Source organism: Mytilus californianus, unplaced genomic scaffold (genome assembly GCF_021869535.1).
Source record: "Mytilus californianus isolate M0D057914Y unplaced genomic scaffold, xbMytCali1.0.p SCAF_8, whole genome shotgun sequence".
NCBI classification, from domain to species: Eukaryota; Metazoa; Mollusca; class Bivalvia; order Mytilida; family Mytilidae; genus Mytilus; species Mytilus californianus.
The window spans coordinates 60,462,038-60,480,363 of NW_026262734.1; the positions used below are offsets into that span (position 1 = coordinate 60,462,038).

The 18,326-nt window shown below is 33.7% G+C and overlaps 1 protein-coding gene across 1 annotated transcript; it reads right to left on the bottom strand.

Moving 5' to 3' along the window:
* Window positions 1-10,001: 10,001 nt before the first annotated feature.
* LOC127712817 (uncharacterized) lies at window positions 10,002-17,465 on the bottom strand. Its single transcript, XM_052219425.1, has 2 exons — window positions 17,412-17,465; window positions 10,002-10,736 (listed from the first exon to the last, which is right to left on the bottom strand). Exons 1-2 carry the CDS (start codon window positions 17,463-17,465, stop codon window positions 10,059-10,061), a joined length of 732 nt encoding a protein of 243 aa, XP_052075385.1. The 3' UTR covers window positions 10,002-10,058.
* Window positions 17,466-18,326: the final 861 nt, after the last annotated feature.

Consider the following 18,326-nt stretch of genomic DNA (forward strand, 5'->3'; position numbering starts at 1 on the left):
TTTTTAAACAATCTGTCGATACCTGTATCTTTGCATTGCACAAGATCATGTTTTTCTCTGGCTGTTTATGACGTCTTTATACTTTTTTGTTGTGGGGATGTATAAGTACCGCGCCATGTCCTCTCTGTTTTTTTTTTTGTTTTTTTTTGTTACTTGATTTGGCCTTGTATCTATCTGATGAGTTAAGCCTTTTTTAACTGATTTTTTATAGTTTGTTCATATGTTGTACTGTTACACCACTGTCCCAGGTTAGGGGGAGGGTTGGGCATCCGCTAACATGTTTAACCCCGCCACATTCTGTATGTGCCTGTCCCAAATCATGAGCCTGTAATTCAGTGGTTGTCGTTTGTTGCTGTACATCATATTTGTTTTTCATTCATTATTTTGTACATAAATCAGGCCGTCAATTTTCTCGTTTGAATAGTTAAACATTTTTCATTTCGGGGCCTTTTATAGCTGACTATGCGGTATGGGCTTTGCTCATTATTGAAGGCCGTACGGTGACCTATAATTGTTAATTTCTGTGTCATTTGGTCTCTTGTGGAGAGTTGCCTCATTGGCAATCATACCACATCTTATTTTTATAATTAGAATACAATTTTCCTATATTTTATATATCTACCCAATCCAAGATCAAGATTATAATATGATCACATATTCTAATTATCGTAATAAGTTACGAAATTGAAAGTTTGATTTTGATAAGTAAAGTTCTCTCCGAGGCTCTGTATCTTTAATCTCATAGAGAGCTCAGACACATATGTCAGGCACGGTCCAGGCAATTTTAAAAGGGGGGGGGTCCAACCTCCGGAACACCATGAAACTTTCACATAATAAAAAAAAGAGAAAAAGAAAAAGGTGGAAGGGGGTTCAACCCCCGGAACAACCCCTGGAACCGCCAATGTATGTACAATTTGGGAATTTTACCATTATAAAAACAGTTTACAAATGGTTTAAAAGGGGTCAAATTGAACTCCCAGAAATATACTTAAAGTAAGAGAGGATGTAATAGAATTAAGTATACTATGAATCGTTCAAGGCATATAACAAAGACTTTCAAAATTCTGGATCTGCACCTGAGTAACTAGTAGTTTCAGAGAAAATTTGTGTGAAAGTGAACGACGACAGACGAGGATGAGGGACGCCAAGTGAGGAGAAAATTTTAAAATTGGTAAAAATCGTCATCAAAGGGCATTAACTCTAATAAGGAGTCGACTGACGACTTCGACCAAGCAAACTTATTTGTAGAACATGTCTTGCTGATCATTTTTGCAATTTAAAGTTTCTCTACATCTATTATAGTTTTCAAGATAATAGGCAAAAATGAAAAAAAAAATGGTTAAATATGTCATTTGAGGGCAATAACTCCTATAAGAAGTTGTCTGACAGTTTTGACGTATATGAACAATTGGTAGAGCTCAACATTCTGAACATATCAGCTCGTGTCAGATTTTCTCTATTTATAAAGTTTTTCAAAATAATGGACAAAACTTGCATTTTACCCCCATGTTCTATTTTTTGCCATGCCAGGCATTTTGGTTGGCAGGCAGGCTAATCGGAAACATTTTTTAAGCAAGATACTCCAATGATGATTGTGGCCAAGTTTGGCTAAATATGATCCAGTAGTTTCAGAGGAGAAGGTGTTTGTAAGTTAATGACGACGGACGAGGACTCCTATAAGAAGTCTTCAGACAGTTTTGAAATAATGGTACTCCGTCTTTTTGTGCTTAGTATCAATCCAACAAGTAAAAACTTTTCAAATCGATCTATACTCTTTGTTCTGGTGTTGTTACATCACTTGTTAAGGTTAAGGGGAGGATTAAGCACTCACACACATGTTCAAACCAGTAACATTCTGTATGTGGTATTGTTGGTTGCTGTTCGTCATATTTTTATCATTATTGTTGTAACACAAATAAGGCTGTTATGTTTTCTCTTTTGAATTGTGTCACAGTCATACCTTTTATAGCTTACTATATGGTAGAGGTTTTGCTTATTATTGAAGGCATTACAATGATGTGTAACTATTCACACCTTTGTCCTTTGGAATTATGGATAGTTGTCTCATAACAATATCAAATCTCCTTATTCTAATACTTCTTTTTAACTAGATCAAGAAAGATCATGTTTAATCAGATTAAGTTGGTTTTTTAAACATTATTATTCTTCTAAGGAAAACAAGACTACACACACTCAAATGTCTGGCCTGTTTTACTATTCATAACTTATTTTATGTTGATAATCTTGGGTCATGGTCAGATAAACCAAGCCAGAAAGGCATGTACAACTTACAATCATTATATACACCAAATATAATTGACCTATTGCTTACAGTATACAAGAAACAGACCAAACCATGAATACTAGATACTGACCAATGAAAATGAGGTCAAGGTCAGATAAACCCTTCCACAGATATGCACACCTTACAATCATTCCATACATCATAAACACCTATGCGTAGGAACTATTTTGTTTTTAATATGTACTACTTTCCAGTATGTTTTGTATTGACCGGTGGTGTTACATCTTAGTCTATCAGAATCATTTTGCAAAGAATTCCACTTAAACCGGTCCTAAGGGCCGTCTTAAACCTCCATGTTGAAGCCTCACTGTGACTTTGAGATGGAGAACAGCAATAAAAGCGCTGTTCCTTTGCTTTTTGCTGTGCATGTACTGATTTTGTGTCATAGATGGATACTCCATATATATACTTCTTTTAAACTGAGTTTTACTGTGCGTGTGTTTCTTTATTCTACATTGGCTAGAGGTATAGGGGGAGGGTTGAGATCTCACAAAACATGTTTAACCCCGACGCATTTTTGCGCCTGTCCCAAGTCAGGAGCCTCTGGCCTTTGTTAGTCTAGTATGTTTTTTAATTTAAGTTCATTTATATGTTTTGGAGTTTAGTGTGACGTCCATTTTCACTGAACTAGCACACAATTTTAGTTAGGGGCCAGCTGAGGACCACCTCCGGGTGCGGGATTTTCTCGCTGCATTGAAGACCCATTGGTGGCCTTCGGCTGTTGTCTGCTCTTTGGTCGGGTTGTTGTCCCTTGACATATTCCCCATTTCCATTCTCAAATATAGCTTTGTTTTTTCTATCATATATATAGATATAAGAAGATGTGGTATGAGTGCCAACATTAGCCTACCACTAATGGTTCCCCTTGAACTGACCTAATCACAAACCAATACATGCAAACTCAGCAAAAAACCTCAAAGTCAATAGACCATGACTGCGGGGGCGGGACCAAATATTCTCCATGGAAATGAGATATGCCAATGCTTATACAACTGCATACCACATATCACTGACTTACCACTAGTGGTTCCCCTTGAACTGACCTAATCACAAACTAATACATGTAAACTAAGCAAAAATTTTAAAGTCAGTAGACCATGACTGAGGGGGCGTAGACAAATAATCTTCATGGAAATCAGATATGCCAATCCTTATACAACTGCATACCAAATATCATTGACTTACCACTAGTGATTTCCCATAAACTGACCTAATCACAAACTAATACATGTAAACTAAGCAAAAGCTTCAGTCAATAGACCATGACTGAGGAGACAGGGCCAAATAATCTCCATGGAAATGAGATGTGCCAGTGCTAATACACCTGCATACCAAATATTATTGACCAACCACCAGTGGTTCACCTTAAACTAGACCTAATCACAAACTAATACATTGTTGACGCCGCCGCCGCCACCGACGCCGGAAACAGCATACCTTTGTCTCGCTTTTTGACTCCGTCAAGGCGAGACAAAAATTATATAGTTGACCTTATTGCTTATAGTATCTGAGGAACAGACTTAACCAGGAAACTAAACACTGACCGATGAACCGCAACTATGAGGTCAAGGTCAGATAAAACCTGCTAGACTGACATATACGCCTCACAATCATTCCATACACCAACTAAAGTTGACGTACTGCTTACAGTATCTGAGAAACGGATCTAATCATGTAACTTTACCTTTGAATTTGGAGCCATGAAATGAGGTCATGATTAGGTGAACCCTGTCTGACAGACATATAGACCTTGCAAGGAAACCATATATCAAATATAGTTATCCTATTACTCATAATGATAGAGAAATTCACATAAAAATTTTGTTTAAAATGTTTCTTTGAGCGAAGATGTCTTGTGAGAGGACAGTTTTTGTTGGTTTTATACCATGAACGATGGTTATTAAGCCGAATATTAAATTTATTCATTGTTTCTCTCACATACTGAATGCCACAAGTGTTACATGTTAGTACATAAATTGAGGCCTCCTTTTTACAGTTGGAATTTGAGTAGATGGTATAACTTTGTTTTGTAAAGGAGCTGACGAAAGAACTGCTTGTATTGGCAACTTTACAATATAAGCAATTCCTTCTGCCACATTGTTTGTAGCAACCGGGAGGTGGAGAATACAACTGTCACTAATTTGTCACGGATGTTTTTTAGTCTTCTGAAGGCAATGACTGGTGGTGTTGAAAATAATTTTTTTAAATTGGGGTCATTTTCTACAATTTTCCAATGCTTTTGAACAATGGATGACACATTTTCAACATCAGGATGGTAAGTGAGTACAAGAGGTGTTCTGTTGACTCTTTTATTTTTATCCTTGTACTCCAGAAGTTCATGGCGACTAGTGTTGTTTGCTTTTTCGAAAGCTGTATCAATGATGTTGTTATTGTATCCTCGAACAACTAGATGTTTACGTAGTTGTCCAAGTCTAGCATTTTGCTTATTTTCGGTTGAGCATATTCTCTTGATTCGCAATGCCTGACTAAATGGGATACCCCGGGAGCAGTGTTTAGGATGGCAACTTTTAGGAGAAAGAAATTGATGTTTGTCCGTTTTTTTCGTATGAAGGTGCGTTATAATGGTTCCGTTCTGGATGTAACTCGTAGTATCAAGGAAGTTTATTTTCTCCATAGATGTATAGTGTGTAAATTTAATTGAATGGTGGAAAGAGTTACAGTGTTGTAGAAATTCATTCAGATGGTCTTGTGAATCTGTCCTTTTAAAATCAATATCGTCAATAAAACGAAACCATGATAATTGCTGGTATGGAGCAGTGGCCAATAGGCGTTTTTCAAGTTGGCCCATAAATATGTTAGCATATGACGGGGCCATTTTTGTGCCCATACTAGTGCCGTCTATCTGAAGATAGTGTTTGTCATTGAAAGAGAAGTTGTTGTTCTGCAGCGCAAGACTTTTAATATATTTACAGAGCTAGACTTTACATTTGCAGCGCTGGAGTTTACATCTACAGGGCTGGTATTTACATCTTCAACGCTTGACTTTACTTCAACGCTGGCCTGTGCATCAACAGCGCTGGACTTCACATCTACAGCACTGGACTTAGCATCTACAGTGCTGGACTTTATATCTACAGCGCTAGACTTTACATCTTCAGCCCTTGGCTTTAAAAACCACAACTTTACTCTTTATCTGTATAAGACCATCAAGGCTATGTGGTAGTTAGATTCATGATTTATTCGGAGTTATTTTTATTGAAATTAAAAGCTTATAAATCTATTCATTCAATAGTTATTTGGAAAACAGTACTATATTTTACATTTGCAGTCCTGGATATAAAAATAAGAAGATGTGGTATAATTAATTGAGACAACTCTACACCAGAGACCAAATGACATAGAAGTTAACAATTAGTGTTCACCGTACGGCCGTCAACAATGAGCTATAAAAGGCCCCGTATGACATATGTAAAATAATTCAAACGAGAAAACTTACGGCCGGATTTATGTAAAAAACAATGAAGGAAATACAAATATGATATACAACAACAAACGACAACCACTGAATTACAGGCTTCTGACTTGGGACAGGCACATACATAATTTGACGGGGTTAAACATGTTAGCGGGCGTCCACTAACCTGGGACAGAGATGTAACAGTACAACTTATGAACAAACTATAAAAATCAGTTGAAAAAGGTTTAACTCGTCAGATCGATACAATGCAGAAAAAACAAGTAACAAAAACACAGACCGGACGTGGCAGGGTATTTATCCGTCCCTTCAACAAAAAAGACACTAAGTAAAGAGCTGAGAGTACTTGCAGTTACTGACAGCTAGTTCGAAGCCAATAACAACTAATAAAAAAGTCATGTATCTAAGACTAAAGTATCAATCAGTACACAACCAACATCCAATGGATTTAGTGTAAAGACTTCATTAACAGGTAGAGAAAAACATGACCTCGTGCAATGCCAAAACACATCTTCAGCGCTGGACTCTAAATCTACAGTGCTTGACTTTACATCTCCAAAGCTGGACTTTATATTTTCAGCGCGGGACTTACATCTATAGCACTAGACTTTAGATCTAAGCGCTGGACTTCAGATCTCCAGAGCTTGACTTTAAATCTACAGACGGCGGTAGACTTTTCATCTCCAGCGCTTGGCTCTAAAAACCACAACTCTACTCTTTTATCTGTATGAGACCAACAGGGCTCCGAAGTTGTTTGCTACATGATTTATTCGGGAGTTATTTAACTTATTGTCATTCACAAAAATATATTTATTAAATAGTTATTTAGAAAACAGTACACAGTACCCATGTAAATATTAACAACATTTGTACATTTGAAACTATGCATGAAGGAGTGACGTAAGGATCAATATTGTGCCCTGTACTTATATACTGTAAATTCAGAAATTATTGCGTGCATTTATTATTGCGATTTTGTCATTTTAGACTAAAATGCGATTTTAATTTTTGCGATATACAGAAAAATCCTGTTTGGATTCATACAACAAATTTCAAAATGCGAGTTTTAATTATTGCGATTATAACCCTGTCGCATTTTTCGCAATAATAAAAACATCGCAATAATTTCTGAATTTACAGTACATAATTTTTAAAACATGACGGTATTATTTATCATGTTGTAGATGCTATTTTTCATTGGGAATTTGTACATTTTTTCCTTTGATCTTACTGCCTAATATTTTTAAGATTCTGGACAGGATTTGATACTCGAAAATATTAGGCAATGACATCATGTATCAGTGCAGCAACGTCCCGTCCTCAAGTTCACCCGCGTCAATTTATCAATGAAATGCACGCGACTTCAATAATACAACCGAACAACTATCCCAACGTTTTGTACGCGTACAAGTAGTTTTACCTACTATTTCATTTTACTTCATATTCTCAACAACAAAAAACATACAGTTATAAGACAAATTGCCGATAAAAGAATAATGGCATTTTACTTTTTGATACTAACTTCATCAGCTCGAACATCAGCTCGCCCTAGCGGGCTCGCTTGATATTCATGATATTCTTGATGATAAAAGTCAGTATCAAAAACAAAAATGCCATTATTCTATATGTATTATCATGACAGTCCCGAAAATGTAATTAAAAATCTGGAAAATGATGGATTAGTGTGCAATAATTTAATGCAGGCCACTGCAGACAAATTTCAGCGACTTTGGCCATTGGAATTAAAACTTATAATCATAGTTTTGTATTTAATTTGAATTAGAAAAATACAGGAGAGCGAATGTATATAGAGATGTAAAACTATGTAAAGAGCCACAATAGTTTATAAATTAAATTTTGCAAGATAAACAGGTATTAGAAATTTGTGAAAAAAGGGTATCAAGAAGAAGATGCGTTCTGTATCTTTTTAATTCATATTATTAATAATTTAAAAACGCCATGACGGTTTACACACACTAATGCAGATTGTTTTGTCACGAGATAGATTTCAAAAAAAGAAAACCCATTTATGACGATTCATGATCGATTTTTGTTTGAAACATTGCATTTCATATAAAATTCATAAACAAAATATCATGCATTGGGTATGGATAAAAATACGATCTTAAGCAGACGACATAAAAAAATAGAAAGCAAAAGACAAGAAGGTTTACATGAAACGATGAGCTTAAATTAAAAGAGTATTCCTACATTTTATTGTTGTATGAATTTAACAAACTGAAGTTCTCTGCACTCATTTACAAACATTGCAGATTTCATTTTGATTGAAACAGCAAGTGGACATTTTGATCTATGAGTTTGACTGTCCCTCTGGTATCTTTCGCCCCTCTTTTATATATGCATTTAATATATAAAATGGATTTAAAAAGTAAGTATACTGTTGGCATAGAGATATGTCTCTTCTTTTTTGTAATTTTTATAGTTAAATGCAAATGTTGAATTTGAGTATTATTAATTGAGATTAAGAAGTTCGCTACTCTTGTTTTGACATTTTGTCAGATATTCGGAATCCTCTAGTTTTATCCATGAAGTGCCAATAAAAAAATTGCCCGCTAAACCCTACTTTTCCTTTCATATTTTTTTTTACATATTGTTTAAAAAGCCATGTTTGAAAATCTCATAAAATCCTTGTTATTTTTTCATAGTTTTTAAAAGAAATAAAAGTGTCAACGTTAAATGTATGAAAAATCTAGAGAGAATATTTCCCGCCAAATTTTCAATTGATTATATCTCAAAAACAAGGACACGAACATATCATTTTTTCTCTACTTTTTAAATTCCGTTATTTATATACTTTCAATATCTTTTGAAAAGCTTGTTATTTTCATACTGAGCAGCGAACATCCTTAATGCATATTTCATATTTTTGAAGATCCCAATGTCTCTGTCAAATACTTACTGTATCATAAGTTCTGGTAGATCAACTAATACTAATTATGGGTAATAGAAAGATAAACTATTGACAGAGACATTTCTTACTTTTTTGTAATTTTGATAATAAAATGCAAATATTGAAATTAAAATGTCTTAAAAATAGAATAATAACATTTAAGCATGTAATCTATGCAAAACATTCAAAGTCAATGAACAATGACTAAAGATGCAGGGCCGAATAATCTCCATTGAAATGAGACTTGCAAATGCTTATGCAACTGCATACCAACTAATATCGACTTGATATTTGTAGTTTATCTTAAACTGTTATAATCGTAAACTTTGCAAATATTCAAAGTCAATAGATCATGACTGAGGGAAACCCAAATAATCTCTTTGCAAATGGTATGGGCCAATGCTAATACATTTGCATACCAAATAACATTGACCTACAACTAATGGTACCCCTTAAGCTGACATTATCACAAGCTAATATATGTAGAATAAGCAAAAGTTTTAAAGTCAATAGACCATGACTAAGGGAGCGGGGCCAAATAATCTCTGGAAATAAAATATGCCAATGCTTATACATCTGCATGCCAAAGCCATTGACAGACCACTAATGATACCCCATAAACTGAACTTATCATAAACTAATACAGGTAAACTAAGAAAGATTTAAAGTAAATTGACCACGACTGAGGGGGCGGGGACAACAAATCTCCACGGAAATGAGATGTCACTGTGTCAATGCTAGTACAACTATACCATATATCATGGACCTACCATTAGTTGTTCCCCATAAACTGACCTAATCAAAAACTAATACATTGTTGACGCCGCCGCTAGAAACTGCTCGCCTAAACCTGGTTTTTTGTCAAAGCCATCCAATAAAGAAAGACTTTACGGTATTGTTTTCTTTCAAACATGGTTTTAAATAGCTTATATTTTTCTTCGTATTGAATAGCCGATAGAAATTACCTTTCGACTAACAGGCAGCAAGAAATACGATTGGAGTGGGATGTGTCGATAAAAATTGAAAAACAACACTTAGACATCAAATAATTAGATGATTGTGTACTCACATCAGAAACACGACGGGTGCACATGTGGAGCAGGATCTGCTTACCCCTCCTGAAAATCTAAGATCACCATGGTTTTGATGGGGTTCATGTTGTTCAGTTTATATTTTTCTACGTTGTGTGTGTATGCGGTCGTTTTTCTTTTTTGGCCTTTGCTTTGTCAGTTTTTCATCGACTAATGAGTTTGAATATCCCATTGGTATCTTCCGTCTCCCTTTTATAATATACAATTTGAAAATAAAAATAAAGTTATCAGCTTCAAATAACAAATGAACTATATGTATTATACAAAACTTTAAACCACTTTTTAAAGATTTATTATTGACCTTTTTCGTACTTATTAGAAAGCACAATCATAGCCTGTAGCTTTTAGAGTAGTTTTGCCATTTCTTTCAATTACATGGTCTTGCTCACTTCCACCCCATACACGACAAAAACTGTGAACTTTTATGCCATCGTTATATTTCTTTACGTTAAACCCACCATACATCATTGGAACTGAATAATGAAACGGACCTTTTTCATATAAAAAGACTAGCTGTGGGAGTTGAACTCCGTGTTCTTGGATTAGTTTCTCCACTCTTCCCAATATAACAGTATGTAGAGATTTTTCCATTATAGCTATAGATTCTGAATTATTCTTTACATTTTCTGGTAACTCAAGAAGTCTTAATATATCATCATCTAAGGAATTTTTCACTGCTAAATCATATGCCGTTTCTCCATTTGTTGTTTTTAGGCATTTAGATGCACCTTTTTTCAAAAGATCTTCAAAGACATGTTTTGGGGCTTTCCCTGCAGCAGCATGGTGAAGTGGTGTGTACAAGGAAGGTAAAGAATTTGAATCATCTTCAAAGGGGAGTCTGCTGTACAGTACATTTCCACTGTTAACCAAAGTGACGAGCTCGTCCCAGTTCCTGTCTTCACCGAGTTTGTCAAGTTTTTGATGGCATTCTGAAACTCCTTTATGGAAGATATTCGCATATACATTTAGTGGATAGTCATAAGAGACAAACACCTGAATCAAATAAAAAAGGTACATTATTATACACTTCAAATGGAAAAGATAAGATACATAAAAACTAAAGAGGAACGGTTACAAAGACACGAATATAATAATAAAAAAAAAACACTCTAAAGAATGACCAGTTCAAAAACTTCATCACTACTACCAGAACCACTAGTATAATACTTGTGACGTCATGAAACGGATTTATACACGTATAATATATGTTATTTGGGATACTCACATATTCCCTGTTAGTGTATTATATCTCCTGGGCCGTCAGGCGAAGGGGATATAGGACACTGATATGGAATAAGAGCCCATATCCCATGCGAAGCCCGAATAACAATTATATTATACTGGAGTGACCTGATTTCAACATGATATACCATTCTGATCTTCGTTTTTGTTCACAGAGTATATGGGTTCATATACCCTGTTAAAGGGAAATCACACTATTGTTTATACGCATCGCTCTCGGCGCCGCTATAGTGTCGTGACCGTATTATGACGTCGCCGTTTCGAGTCCGTCGTAAAGGTTGCTAATTTCTAAAATGGCGGCCCGCTCAAAGGGACGTTCACTAAAGCAAGAGAAAGCAAATGATGTTTTGATTTAAGTGCAAAAAATGAAAATGCTACTCGAAACAGACAAAATGTATGGCAAAAAAATAGCCGAAAGTGGTCTTGATATGGGTCTTGAATTACCTTACGATTGGGTTTAATTCAAATGAGTTACTCTCTTTAAATAAAGATATTATTATTATTATTATTGAGTTAGTATTTACATACAATACCATTTATACATCTATTTTTCTTAAAGGTTTATTAATTTCACCGAAAAATATTGTTAGATATGAGAAATATCAACATTTTTTTGTTGATCTGGTCTTTATTATTTGTAGCGAAATCCGTCAGATCAACTTTTTTTTGTAGAAAATCTTTTTTTATTTACTGTAAAGTTTATATTTTCATATATTAACAAATTTTTTGATCTCGCAGATTTCGTAGTTTCACGAAGAAAAAAAATATTTAAAAACAAAAGAGATATTTATAACACTTTTTGTCGACCATTTCAGTATAATCAAAGCGTACATCGGCGAATGTAAAATCCGTCCGGTCAACTTTTTTTTTTAGAAAAAACATTTTGTTTTACTATGAAGTTTAAATTTTCATATAAGATAACTATTAATCTCGCAGATTTCTTAGTTGTATGAAAAAATATTGTAAAAACAAAAGAGATATTACTAGTAACACTTTTTGTCGATCAGTTCAATATTGTAAAGCGTACATCAGTGAGTGTGAAATCCGTCCGGTCAACTTTTATTTGTTAGATTTTCATAAAATATAGTCTAATATTTCTAAGGTCTTCAAATATTAAAATAATCTATCAAATCACAAAAAAGTTCTGACTATTTATATCTCATCCGGTCAATACGGGCAATTGTCCTGTCATTAGTGTAACCCAACTGTTGGCAGCGTATCGTCGCGATGCGGTATGTGGGAATATACTGGAAAAAATAACAATATACCAAGAGTAACAGCATGTAAGCGTACAGCTTCCGGAATTTGTAGTTTTCTGTCCAACAGAGGGATGTAAATAAGAACAATGAGTTTCGATGTTCCTTTGGTGTCAAACGCCTCTCTCTCTATATATATATCTCTCTCCCTCTCTCTCTTAGTTTCTTTTTTTTTTGGGAAGTGGGGTATGGGGGGCACAAACACATGAACACGAGTGATTCGTAGAGTAATCATATTTGTTGAAATATCAAACGTTATTTAAGAATAACGCCAGTTAAACATCACTGTAAAAGAAGCATACAAAATTTTACATCGGTTGCTGGCTGTCGAAATCAAAGAAAATTTAGCACCGTATTATATAGTACATTATACGCAATCTTCCTTTAATGCTTTGTACAGGCTTACATAATTTGGGCACAAAAAAAAAATCATATTTTGTAGTATTTCTTCAAACTGTCAATTATAGCGAACTGTACGACCAGCAAGTTAAAAATTAAGGCCGCTAGACGTCAGAGCAATCTGGAAATATCAAACACTATGCCTAGTTATTTTTGTACTATTGATGACCGTACTGCCTACAACAACAACAAAAAATCCACACTGTATATTTGGCTTTACAAGACTTCAACAAGAGAAATATTTAACACACACATGTATTTATGTAAAGTAACATGTCTTTCAGAGTGCTAATCTGTAACCATCACATTAAGGTCCGTCTTGTGAAAGAGTATTCATCTCATATAGAAAAAAATTTTGTGCTGATATTCATGTAATATTTGCCACTGAAAGTTTTGCAAAAATCAAGAAAAAAACGAAAACAAAAACAAAACAAAAACTAGTAATTCAGATGTAGGTTCGTGTTCAGATCACTCAATGTGATCACTTGCCTGCCAACAAACAGTGATATAGGTAGATTGTCAGATTCCGATCATGACTGTAAAGGACAACCATTTGTTTAATACAAAGGTAGCTAATTTACTCTTGATACCTTGGTTCTTTAAAAAAAACCGGCCAACATGATATAGCAGAGTGCTGAAAGTGGCACAAACAATCAATCAGTTATTTTCAAATTACCTATCATTAATCAGTTTTGGCAAAAAAAGTATATAGGCTATACCATACTGACACATAAATGTGATAAAAGAATATACAATTCAAGAAAGAGAGGTGCACCAACAGAAAATAGAAACTGCAATCTTTCTTTTAATTTCATCCGATCTCAGATCTCAAAATTTTAACTCTTACCAGAATTTATTCTATCTTACAGTATAACTCGGAAGTTTCTAAGTGAAACTCGAGCTTTAACTAGAAATCTTACTCGAATAAACATTCGAACTAAAAATAAAACTGGAACTTTAACTCTAAATTTAGCTGGAACTTGAACTCTTATTCTACATCAAAGGTTATCCACACTCTCATTTGTCATCTGATAAAAAAATTCGTAAGGGTTCCACAGAACACTGTGTCTCGCCTACTTTTGCTGTTAATCGCAGGCTCAACAAAAATGAGGAAAAAATCAATAAAAATATTCCTCTCGATACTATCTTTTGATTATAAGAAGCTTCTGTCCAAGTTTGGTATAAATCTAGGATAGTTTATGGGTCTAACAAATGTTTTAAAAACTTTAACTGCATACTGTATGTAATGTTAACTGGAAGAAAAACTAAGTCCATTTATAAGTAAAATACGCATAAACAGGTACAAAATTTTGACAAAATTTTCTTCGAGATACAAGCTTTTGATCATAAACAAGCTTCTGTCCAAGTTTGGTACATATCCAGGATAGTTTAAGAAAGTTATTGAAATCTTGAAAACTTTAACCTCAGAGTGAATGTATTGTTTCCTGGCAGAAAAACTAAGTCAATTTATAAGTAAAATACGGAAAAAATAGATTTTTTTTTACAAAATTTACTTCTGGATACTATCTTATGATCATAAATAAGCTTCTGACAAATTTTGGTACAAATCCAGGATAGTTTAAGAAAGTTATTAAAAATTTAAAAACTCTAACCACAGAGTAAATGTATTGTTTCCTGGCAGAAAAACTAAGTCCATTTATAAGTCAAATATGGAAAAACAGGAATTTTGTTTTTACAAAATTTACTTCTAGATACTATCTTATGATCATAAACAAGCTTCTGTTCAAGTTTGGTAGAAATCCAGGATAGTTTATGAAAGTTATTAAAACTTCAAAAACTTTAACCACAGAGTGAATATTTGTGGACGCCGCCGCCGCCGCCGCCGCCGACGACGACGACGCCGACGCCGACAACGGAATGTAGGATCGCTATGTCTCGCTTTTTTCGACTAAAGTCGAAGGCTCGACAAAAAACTAGAGTTAGATAAAATATATCGACATGTCCACAGAAACACGGATAGATGTAGCAGAACAAGAACAAAAACTAGATCCGTTTATTACAAATTAAAATATTTTTTTAAATACATCAACTGGGAACATTATATGTTCCTGATATCAATATGGCGATGTGTATTTCATTGTCAATTAACTCTAAATTATCAGATGCATTGTTTTTCTCATAACATACCAACGTTGAGCGATTAATCGAACGGTAATAAGATATACGTAATACATAAAGTTTTAATACACAGGCGATGAACATTGAACATATTATGTACAATGAACATGAAACGATGTATGAAAAATGGGTGCGGGATGATAGAACTCAGAAAAAAATTTGGTTTCCACAGTTCAAATAAATTATGAAGCGTTGTGTAATTACGGAACCAATTTTAAATTCCTACCGAAAAAATGTTTCTTTTAACGTGCTGAGTTTGTGGCATTTTTAACACGGCATTTCAGGTTTTATCTTCCCGGTGCGAATGGACAAGCTAGTGAAATTATGATAACGAAATTATTCTGCCTGCAGTCTAAAAAGAACGTGTTACTTTTTCAGCCCGGATACCCTCAGTCTTCCGAGGTAGAAGATTCTTTATCTGGAAGCCGAAAATTATTTCTATAATATGGCATGAGGCAAACATTCGTTTTCCCCATACAACAAATGCAATTTAAAAAATGAGATGACTTCAACTTTTGACAATTACTTTATAATAAACTGTTCAGTATTGTATCTATGTTTAACGATTCGATAGATTGATAAAGATATCAATGAATAATCAAAATACCTTAAAAAATGTTCAAAAATAATATTATATTTTGTAGTGAAAAGGTTTAATTCAACCCAAGCGTTACAAGAAATGCTGTTATGCCAGCAACGTCGTTCTATAACGTTAAAAGGTTATAGTTCCCGCCAAAATTCAATAATAAAGATTATTTCCGTTTTAGCGGATTTAAAACATCGGTGACCCCCCTTTTTTATTTATGCTTTTAAAATCTTCCTTGAAGCTGCAACTTATGCAGAAGTTTGAAGGGAAAAACATTAGTAGATTTTTTTTATTTCAAGAAAAATCTATTATAAATAGCAATTAAAAAAGGCGGGAAATGTTCAAATGCCTTCAAAAATAAAGAAACCGAGACAAACAAATGTTCATAAGGTACAAGTTACATTTGACTGTTTTTGTTATTCCAGTTAAACATGGTTTTTCAATAAGTTTGTCTTTTTTTAACAATTTAGAGCGGTATTTCTATATTTCGTTATAACGCGATTCTTTAAGTTTTTGATGACGTCATATCTCGAAAACAACATCGGTGACCCCAATTTTTTTTTCGCTTAAAATATCTTAATAAGTATGATCTGTCTACATGCAAAATTTCAATGAATTATTATTAGTAGTATAAATAGTGTGATTTCCCTATCAAATTGCAGGATTAACCCAGATGTTTCACTCCAGTATAATATATGTATAAATGAACAATATTCAAATCCATCTTCATGCCTAATAAATCATGTACTGTGTTACAACTCTAGATTCTACTGACGAGGAAAGGTAACACTAGGCCACCCAAAGCTAAATTTTTAGTTCAGTCTAGGTGGCCGAGTGGTCTAGAGCGCTGGACACGGGGCAGGCGGTGTTGTCTCGATATCTCAATAGCATGAGTTCGAATCACGGCGAGGGAAGAACAGAAGTTTGCTTCCACAGATTTAACATTGTTGTTCTGATATTTAGAGTAATTATAAACAACATTATATATATAGTCGGAAAATATAAAATTCATTTGCTCGAATAGCGAGGCTCGCATGGCTATTCTCCTGTTTAGTAGCGAGTATAAATACAATATTTATTTTCTGATAATGTACATATATTGTTTTATCCTGTAATTTACACCCGACACATACAGGTTTAGTTGTTTAATTTCAAAAAGCCGTCGCTCATTTTCCAAAACATTAGACGGACTTTAAACGCGGACCGCGAAGAGGACACCGAAATGAACTGTCATCCAGTTTTAATAAACAAATACTTACAAAAAAAAAAAAAAAAAAAATATATATGCCTGCTATGTAGATTTCAAAAAGGCATTTGATTCTGTCTGGAGAAAAGTCTTACTTTATAATCTCTATAATGCAGGAGCAGGGAAAAAATATTTAATATTATTAAAGAGCAGTATGAGGAAACAAAATCTGCTTATAAGCACGAAGAGTGGCATTCATCATATTTTGAGGTCACACAAGGGGTTATACAAGGGGATTCATTTGAGTCCTACTTTATTTAATTTATTTATATATATATATTTATATACAGCTTAGAAAAATATTGTGAAAAGTGGCAATTGACTTTAAATATTAATAAAACTAAAACAATGATTCTGCATCAATCTAATAAAAAAGTGGAACCATCTTTTACAAAATATAAAAATGAAAATTTAACAAATGTCTCTGAATATTCATTTCTTGGAATTCTTGTAAAAACAAAGTTACAATTCAGAAATTACTTACATGGATACATATGTTTCAAAATTTAGAGCAGAAAACGTGCAAATATTTCAAAACGAATATAAACTGATAAATATAATTTAACTGATAAATCATGTTTAGAAAAATTACATTTGTCTTTCTGTAAGTATATCCTAGGAACAAGAAAATCTTCATCAAACATAGCCGTGAGAACAGAGCTAGGAAGATACCCACTAGAGATGCATATAAAAACTCAGAGTATACTTTACCTAACAAGATTACTAAATTCTGAAATTAATCCATTATTATATGAATCCTTTTTACCTTCTAAAAGTTTGGATGAATCAGGTTGCTATACCTGGTTGACATATGCTAAAAATATTTTGAAAGAGGTAAACATGGAAGTATCCATTCTTAAGGGAAACAAAGGAAAAAATTACTCAAAGTTGTTAAATAAAAAAACAAACCTTAAAACACCAATTTTTAAATTTCTGAAAAAATATATTTGAACAAAAATTTGAAAAAATAGATAAAAAAAGTAAAGTATATTTATATAAAAGTTTGAAGCAAAATTTAGAAATGGAAAATTACTTAAACTGTAAGTCTTTTGAAAAGAGGAGTAACATAACAAAAATGAGAAATAGCGACCATAATTTATTGATAGAAAATGGAAGACATTTAAAAATACCTAGAGAAAAAAAACTATGCCCATCCTGTAATACATTGGAGGATGAAGCTCACTTTATTTTTAGACTGTAAAAAAATTCTAAACTAAGAGATAACATTTTAGGAAATGTAGATAAACATATGCCAGATTTTATGTCCTAGCAAGAAAATGAGAAAGTTAAATATCTTCTTTGCCCATCAACCTCAAAAGAAATAGAAGGCTTAGGGTCATTTTTTAAACAAGAACTAAGGACAGGGGACTCTTGTTTTTTTATATACAGTCCGCCAAAAGTTAAGTACCACCTAAATATAACTGGCAATATTTTTTTTAACTATTGCGAACAAATTATTAATGTTTGGTGTAATGAATTGCCTTTAACATACACTAAGAAAATTCATTACGACCTAAAAGATTGAACACCGATAAACCCGTCAAGCAACTTTTTATTAAAGGTCATCTGCACTTTTACAAATACACTGTTTCGATACCTTTAAATCATCTTCCTATGGTCCCGCGTACAGGTGAAATTTGACCTTTATCAAGTAATTGCGTAATATGGCAAGGCGTAAGTTATCTGTGACTGAACGTTGGCAAGCAATTGGCATG

Bases quoted from the DNA above. Each gene is read 5' to 3' on its own strand.
- LOC127712817 (XM_052219425.1), bottom strand. From the start codon at position 17,465: ATGGATACTTCCATGTTTACCTCTTTCAAAATATTTTTAGCATATGTC. The intron at 10,737-17,411 runs GTATAGCAACCT...TATTTGATTCAG, and splicing joins TTTTAGCATATGTCAACCAG to GTGTTTGTCTCTTATGACTA.